Below are 8,519 nucleotides of genomic sequence, written 5' to 3' on the forward strand. Positions count from 1 at the left end.
TCGATATACAAGAGTGGGAATGAGTCCCTGGGACATGTCTTGTTCAGATCTGTGAAGTCTATGCAAACCCTCAATTTTCTATTCATTTGCTTCACGATCACCACGTTTGCTAGTGAGTCAGGATAATGAACTTCTCTGATCAATCTGTTACTCAACAGCTTGTTAATTTCTTCATTGATGACCTAGTTGCGTTTTGGAGCGAACTTCCTTCGCCTTTGCTTCATTGGAGGGTGATCCAGATCTATGTGAAAGTGGTGGACAATTTCCTCAGGGCTGACACCCGTCATGTCCGCGTGGGACCAAGCGAAGCAATCATGATTTTTCTTAAGGAAATCTATAAATCGTTCTCTTATCTCGGGCTTGAGGCGAGAGCCTATCTAAGTCTTTCGGTTGGGGTGGTCTGAATGTATCTGCACTTCATCAAACTCTTTCATGGATGGTTGATCTGGCTCGGTCGGAATGGTTGGATGGGACTGTAGTTGCTATGAAGCATGGCCTTTGCCTTTGAAGACGTTCTTGTAGCAATCTTTAGAGGCCTTAGGATTGCCTTTGATTTCTCTTACACCCTACTTTGTTGGAAACCTGATAGTTTGATGGAAGGTGGATGGGACAGCTCTCATGTCGTGGATCCAGGGTCGACCCAAGATGGTGTTGTACGGTGAGGGGCAATCAAGTACTAGAAAGATTGTTTGCTTGTTGATTCCACTGGCTTAGACAAGCAAGGAGATTTCACCGATGGTGTACTTCTGCTCAGAACTGAACCCGACCAGGATGGTTGGGCATCTGTTGATGTTTGATTCATCCAGTCCCATGGCTTTCACTGCTTCAAGGAAGAGGATGTTTGTCGAGGATCCCCTGTCTATGAAAACTCTCTTGACTAGGATGTTGACGATTTAGAGGAAGATGACTAGAGCATCGTGATGAGGGGCGGCTAAGGTGATTGGCTCATCATCTTCAAATTGAATGATCTAGTTGGTATGCGCCCAAGGGGATAGATGGATGGACCAGACTTCTAGGTGATAGTTGGCTCGAGTGTAACGTTTGGCAGAGGAATAACTCACCCCACTAATTCCCGACCTTCTAGAGATAATGGAGCAAAAACCCTTTCGGTATCGGTTCTCGTGGAGGGGGAGATATTTCTTTCGAGCTTCTCTAGCCAACTGTATTTTTCCCTTTATCTGTCAATAGGTCTCGGAGATGTCTTCTCTTCAATAGTACTGCAACTTCCAATCTTAAGGCGATGCAATCGACGGTGTTATGACCATGATCGCCGTGAAATGCGCCAGGATTGAGTTTGGTTGGCCACTTTACAGTAGGTCCTATCCCTTTCATGATTGCCATGACCTACGCTGGTTCAACATTGAGGTTGTACTTTGGAATCTTGAATTAGTTTGACCTAGATGACCTATCTGTGGCTCTGGTCGGTTGGCGATCATATGGTTTTTTGATTCTGCTTGGATTGTAGGGAAGGGGTTGACAATGGGGCTTAAACGATCTAGAATCTGACCTTCTTTCACTCCACCTTTGGTGACAGTAATCATATCTAGCATGCCTCATTCGGTTCACCTCGTCTTCCTCCCATCTGATTTGGATCACTGCTCTGACTAGGGCGTCTTCCATTGTGGTGCAGCCAAGTTTTGTCAGGTCTTTGTATAATTCTCCATCTGGAAGGAGACCCTTTCTGAAAGCATTGACTGCTGTCTCCCGATTACAAGATGGGATGAAGATTTTTTCTTTATTGAATCTGCTGACATACTCTCTCAGCGGCTCCTCTCTCTTTTGGTAGACTTTGTATAGGTCGGCTGACAACTTCTCGAGTTTCTTGCTATTGGCAAATTGTTCAACGAAGGTGTCAGTGAGCTAGGCAAATAAGTTGATTGAGTTGTTTGGAAGGTTAATGTACCATTGAAGGGCTGGTCCAGAGAGGTTGGAGCTGAAGCTTTTACACATGCAGGCTTCCCTCAACGTTTGAAGTGTTAAGGCGGCGAACATCCGCTGCTTGTATGAGACTATGTGGTCATCCAGGTCGATTGTGCCATCATAAGACTTTATGCTGGGGATGGTGAATTTGTATGGCATCTCGGCTAGCGCAATTGCATCCGCAAAGGGTGAATCGACATAACTATGAGTTGACTCTTTTTGGTTAGGATTGTCACTCTCGGTATACGCCTCATCATTGTCTCAATGTCGGTTAATCTTTTGGCCAATGTTTGCTTGGTAATTTGGATCTCCATTCATTCCCTCGGGTTGGGTGGTTCCCACTGTGACTGATCGGGTGTTTCGACCTGCATGGATTATCAAAAGGGTTATTTGGGAGTCACGCGGTCCATGAGGATGGATGGACTCGAGCGGGGTGGATTGAAAATGAGGGAGCCCACTCGACCCGCTGGGGTGAGTCGAGTGGGGTTTGGGTAGGAATAGCTGATTGGAGATGAGGCAGGATGGCAAGTATGAGTGGCTCTTATCGCGGTGGGCTTTCTATTATTTTGATGTCTTGATCTCGCGCCTGGAGTGTGTCGACCAAAAGTGGCTATGTTGGTAGTCCTCGCTCAATTGGATTAGAGGCTGAATTGTCAACTAGCGTTGAATAGAGTTGACGTGATCTAGTATCCGAGGCGTTTAGTTTGTGATCTGGAGTCTAGAAAGGTTGTATGGATGGAACCGATGCACGGAAACGATTGGGTTGTACCTGACAAGGCTGAAGCTTAAGGTCATAAAATTGACGCACATTTTCTTTTAGGGATTGGTTTTTGGCCCGGATAGAGGTGTTTTCGGTCCAGATGGTGGCGTTTTTGGCTTCCAGTGCTGCCACCTTGTCTGAGTGTTGTTCCATAAGGGTAGCCAGAGCTTCGAGTCTGGCCTTGAGACTAGGATTGGTGTTATTTGAATTTTCAACCATAGGGAGTTTCCTTGCGAAGCAGGGTTTGAAAGACGAATGATTGCTAGAGGCCCCATGGTGGGTGCCAAACTGTAAATGCAAAAAATCTACCGTTACGGAAATAGGATCTAATCCCGTGAGGTTGAGGCCACCAGCAATCCGCTATACCTGCACAGGCAAGAAAACAAGTGTGAAGCGAACGAAAAATACCGAGGTGTGTTTGCCTTAGGCACTCTGACGCTTAAGTCAGCAAGGCTGAATGAAGCTAATTTAGTGAGGGTTAGGGAAAGAGAAGGTTGTCAAAAGTCTAGTCGGAGATTATAACTGCGACTATGATGCAAAATTCTCAAGGGTGAGAACTACGGGTTAAAAGGTGTAATGTTTCGTGCTAGTGGGAGGGCTGGCCTCTTGTTTAAATAGCAGCTGTAGGATTTTCGAGTCCTAATAGGACTGTGAGTCCTTAGGAGTTGAGGTTTTGTTAAAAATTAGAGCCTTTGACTCCCTTATCTTAGTGGGAAAGGGAGTCCCAGCGGGTCTAAGATACAGATCTTAAACGAATTAGGATAGTAATGAATCTCTTCGATAGAGTTCTGATAGTACCAGAGTACGTAAGCAACCCTAAGCTCCAAGTAGACCCTAAGTCCAGTAGGCGGTCTAGGATCAAAGGGCCTGGGCCCAGACAAGCTGATGATGAGGCCTAAACAAATCGGGGCCTTTGCTGATTGGGGCCAAGTAGTGAGCAACATGGTAGGTGTACTGAGCGGACCTATTATGTAAACTCTGTTGGGAGCCCAATCAGAATTGAGCCACGACTCCTAGCTTTGTTGAAGGTGTCTTCGTCTTTGGGCCTATTGGGGCTGAGGACCTTTTTTTGCCCTAACAGTTGACAAGAGTAAGGTTTGGGGGGTTTTGGTGAGTAATGGTCTGGAAAGAAAATGACGGTGGTATGAGGTTGGAACGATACCAAAATCACTGAATCAGAAGTTGAATATAAATTTGGGTAGTAAAAAAGTATTTTAAAAATATGTGAGTAAGAAAGTGACATTAAACCAGTATTTGTGTGGGAAAAATGAGGAAGTGACATTAAACCAGTATTTGGGTGGGAAAAAGTCATTTACTCTTTTAAAATATACATGTTTAGATCTAATACTAAAAACTCTTAATTATTTATTTAATACTCATTCTAATTTTATGAGAAAAATAATGTCAAGGGACAATCAAATCTATTGAGAGTCGGGATACGAGTACAAAGCCCGAGATGGCGGTAAGGCCTAGTAAAATATATTGTCTATGGAGCAAGCAACCCATTGTCAATGAAGCGAAGAATTAATAATTAAAATATTGAAATAAGGAGGGAAACCACTTTTCCAACCAACGAGCAAGAGCCAAGAGGAATGCATTCAAAAGTTTTATTCAGGTCAATGTTGGTCCCTTAATAAATCCATGACATTGATGCATTTTCAGTGGTACCCAACTCTCTGTTGTGAAGCCTATACCGAGAGATGAGATTGCCCATATCATTTGCCCAATTTGCAGGCCTTTTCTTGATGCATGTATGTTTCTGTCCGCACATATATATTAGATAAGATTTTTCCAGTTCAACTGACTTTGGACTTATAGCTCACTCATTTAATTCTTTTTCGGTGAAACCATACTGTGCATAGCATTAAAAAGAAATGGTTTTAGGTTAAATCTCAAATCTGATGGGTTTAGTTTATATCATTAATTTTACATAGCGTAAAAGGATTAATTGCAGGGATAAGATATGATATGACATGTTGAGAATGGACAAAAATATTAGATAAAAGTGCGTAAACATAGTTACTTAAATTAGGGTATGGACACAATCGGTCCATTGAGCACACCTCTGCTCTGGGTGTTATATATTTGATTTGATTCAGAGTCTATTACGGTAATAAACTTTAGGTAGTTGAGTATAAATCAACCCTATCCAAATACTAAGAATGGGAAAGCTTCCCCGATCTATTTTCAAGGCATTGATTATAGAGACTATAGAGAAAGAAACAGACCCAGTATTTCAAGAGAAGAGAAAGAGATATTAGGTGGTTTAACGTTCGAGGGCCGGCAACACTTCTCTTTCCGCCTTTTACGGAGAAAGACAGAGTAGAAATGAATTACTTGTATATTAAAAGGTCAAACAGCACCTTTTCTTTTTCTGCTATTTAACTCCATCACAACCCAAACCCACCTCCCCTTCCTCCTCTCTCTCTCTCTCTCTCTCTCTCTCTCTCTGTCTTTGCTTTTGCGTAGCTTTTCTTTACCAAACTTAAAAATTTTCTCTCTCTCTATTCAATACAAATGCAATCATATTGAACCCACAATTCATTCATTCCTTCCAACCACACATCAATCACCTTCTCTTTTTTGCTCTACCTCTTATTCATTACGCAATATTTAACAATCCCCTATTTCATTTCTGTGTGTTAAACTCTTTCAACCACGGTCTTTTATTAGTAAGTTAATTGTAGTAACTGTTGTTCTTCATGGAAAATGAGTTGTATCTAAATGCAGGAATTCCTGCACCTGCAATGCACTTTGAACCAACACCCACATCAACAATGCCCACTTGGCACTCACTCTCTTCAGCCATGGAAATTCAAGCAACAGACCTCAATTGCTCCTCTGAGCAGTCTTCTGAGTGCTTTTTCAATCCCAGCTGGGAAAAGTCAACGGATCATAGTCTCCACTTTGACTCTGCTCTGAGTTCCATGGTGTCTTCACCGGTAGCTTCCAATTCAAACATCTCTAATGAGAGCTTTATGATCAGAGAATTGATAGGAAAGTTGGGCAACATTGGAAATTCCGGTGAGATCTCACCACATTCTTTACCTCCTTTTGTGAATAATGGCAATAACAGCACAAACACTTCGTGTTATACTACTCCTTTGAATTCTCCTCCTAAGTTAAATTTGCCGATAATGGATCATTTGGTTAAAGACAAGTTGCCCAGTTTGGGAAACTCAATGGCTTTGAATTCCACTGTGGCGGAATTCTCTGCTGATCCTGGATTTGCGGAGAGGGCTGCAAGGTTTTCACGCTTTGGCAGCAGGAGTTTCAACGGTCGAACCAATCAGTTTGGACCCAGCAATCCTGAGATTGGTTTTAGATCTAGTCAATTGATAGCAAATGACAAGCTGACGCGTGTTTCAAGTACTCCTTCTCTCAAGGCACTTGGATCTCAAGTTAATGGTGTTCAGGGAAATAAAAATTCTCCTTTGCTGGATAGATCTGAATTGGCCAATTCTCAAGAGGAATCCTCAGTTTCTGAGCAAGTTCCGAATGGCGAGGTTGTTGTAAAGTCTTCAAATGACTTCAATTCCAAGAAAAGAAAAGCTGTTTCTAGGGGAAAAGGAAAGGAACCTGCACCATCCCCATCACCAAACACAGTTACAAAGGTACTCTTCAACTACTAAGTCAAAAATTGATATCAATTTCCCTTTTGAGTTTCGACTGTTTATAACTTTATTTCTTTTTTACTTTTGGTTGAACCCGGAAAATTTGTCCTATTTTTTTTTCAGGTTACTGAGGGTAATGATAAGAACAATTCCAAGAGAAGCAAACCCAATGAAGGGAATGGAAATGAGAATAGCAGTGTTAAGGCAGAGGACGAGACAAAAGGAGATGTAAGAAATTCAGGGGATGATAAACAAAACAAGGCTAATACAAAGCCCCCGGAGCCTCCTAAGGACTACATTCATGTTAGAGCAAGAAGGGGCCAAGCAACTGACAGTCATAGTCTTGCTGAAAGAGTGAGAATTACAACCCAATTCTCTCAATTCAACATTAACCCATAATTAGGCTTTGCGTTAATATTGCTTAATTATGTCATTTTGTCAGGTCCGAAGGGAGAAGATTAGCGAGCGAATGAAACTTCTCCAAGATCTTGTCCCAGGTTGCAATAAGGTGAGTAAAATTGCTAAATTTGAACAGAGCACACAGGCTTAAGAACATCAATTGTGTTTCCTTTCCTCACTAATATTTGATTTGAATTTCCATTCCAGGTAACAGGGAAAGCCCTGATGCTTGATGAAATTATTAACTATGTGCAGTCATTGCAACGTCAAGTTGAGGTAAATGAACCTTTTATCTTATTAATCAAATTTCTTTAGTGTGTGTTCACATTTAAGTTGTTAGTTGCCTTGTTTAATAATAGTTAATTGTTTTTTTAATGGCAGTTTCTATCCATGAAGTTGGCTTCTGTTAACACCAGGCTGGATTTTAATGTGGATGCCTTAATGTCAAAGGATGTAAGCTTAAGTTCTTGTGGCACAAGTTTCTTTTTTTTCTACATAAAATTTGGTTGGATTATTTATTTACTTGGTTTATATTTTATTAATGTTTTTTTTTTTTTTCAGATATATCAACCAAACAAACCTTTGCCACATCCAATATTCCCATTAGATTCCTCGGCGCCAGGCTTTTTAGGGCACCAGCCCCAGCAAAATCCAGCACTACATTGCAATATTTCTAATGGGACAATGAGCCAATGCCCAGTGGACCCAGTGGATACTACTGCACTATGCCGAAACCTTAATATGCAACTACCTCAGCTAGACCATTTTACTGAAACTGTCCCTCAGGTAATTAAATTAATTTTAACAGTGACCAAATAAAATTCGTTTTCTGGGGTGGAATTTTTCTCATTCAGATATCTAAATTTCTACAGTTTCCAAGTTTCTGTGAGGATGACCTGCAAAGCATTGTTCAGATGGGTTTTGGACAGAATTTGAACCGTGAAACACGATTGCCGTCACAGGGCTTGCATGGTAATAAAAGGACTGACTACTCAGCTGAAAATCAAGTCCTTAACAACCATTAATACTTTTATTAAAGTATTAAATTGTGATTGATGATATAAGTAATCATCCAATGCAGGCTCAAATCAAGTAACCCAGATGAAAATTGAGCTTTAATCACCATTCATTCTTTGGTCCTAAATTCAAGGTCCAGAAGAAGACAAGGGCTGCTGTATATACAAGGAATATAATTTGGACCCGCACAAGAACACGAGGAGCCATTATCTTAGGTCTTAATGAAGAGGACATTTTTTTTCTTTTCTTTTTTGTCTTTGTTTTTATCTTACTTTTAGCTTCTCTCAATGATTTGGTAATTCTTTTTTTTTTTTTTTTTTGTGGATTTTTCTTACAAGTATCCACTGTAAAATTCTAGAACCGCTTCTGTATTTTTATGCAAAGTCTTATAGCAGCAGCTCTACATGTAAGATATAATTAATTATAATTAGATTGAAATAGCTTTCACTATCTCTACCTGATTATTATTATTGTTGAACAACATTGTGATGAATTCAACAAGAAGAAGATCTTTCACAAATATTTGTTATGAAACTTTTATAATATGTCACATCAAATTAGCACTGTTAGATCGCGTAATCTGGTGGATTTGATTCACACGGGTGTTAACCAGCTGTATATGTTGGAGACCTTTCTGCAATATCAAAAGTCTTAAATTGAAGTGATTAGGACATTGGTTTTGGGTGATTAGGACATAGATTATCTTCAGCTGGGGTCAACCATGATTTCTGGCAGATCTTGGCCTCCTGTAATTTTCATACATTAACCAGAAACAGAAGCTTCTGTTCCCTTTTTACTGTAACATAATC

At 40.8% G+C, this 8,519-nt stretch overlaps 1 protein-coding gene across 2 annotated transcripts; it reads left to right on the forward strand.

The window, feature by feature from the left end:
• Window positions 1-5,187: 5,187 nt before the first annotated feature.
• Window positions 5,188-8,164, forward strand: LOC116113659 (transcription factor bHLH62-like). Of its 2 annotated transcripts, XM_031399816.1 has the most exons (8): window positions 5,188-6,294; window positions 6,418-6,648; window positions 6,737-6,802; window positions 6,901-6,969; window positions 7,075-7,146; window positions 7,255-7,479; window positions 7,566-7,665; window positions 7,775-8,164. In XM_031399816.1, the coding sequence occupies exons 1-8, from the start codon at window positions 5,383-5,385 to the stop codon at window positions 7,810-7,812; spliced, it is 1,713 nt and encodes a 570-aa protein (XP_031255676.1). In that variant the 5' UTR covers window positions 5,188-5,382; the 3' UTR covers window positions 7,813-8,164. The 2 variants fall into 2 exon arrangements, with proteins under 2 accessions (XP_031255676.1, XP_031255675.1); XM_031399815.1 differs by having other exon boundaries at window positions 7,566-8,164.
• The last annotated feature ends 355 nt before the right edge of the window (window positions 8,165-8,519 follow it).

This window comes from Pistacia vera, unplaced genomic scaffold (assembly GCF_008641045.1).
Source record: "Pistacia vera cultivar Batoury unplaced genomic scaffold, PisVer_v2 Contig687, whole genome shotgun sequence".
In the NCBI taxonomy this organism is placed as follows: domain Eukaryota; kingdom Viridiplantae; phylum Streptophyta; class Magnoliopsida; order Sapindales; family Anacardiaceae; genus Pistacia; species Pistacia vera.

Coding starts and splice junctions, on each gene's coding strand:
- LOC116113659 (XM_031399815.1), top strand. CDS start 5,383: ATGGAAAATGAGTTGTATCTAAATGCAGGAATTCCTGCACCTGCAATG. Junction 6,295..6,417: donor CACCAAACACAGTTACAAAG/GTACTCTTCAAC, acceptor TTTTTTTTTCAG/GTTACTGAGGGTAATGATAA. Junction 7,147..7,254: donor ATGCCTTAATGTCAAAGGAT/GTAAGCTTAAGT, acceptor TTTTTTTTTCAG/ATATATCAACCAAACAAACC.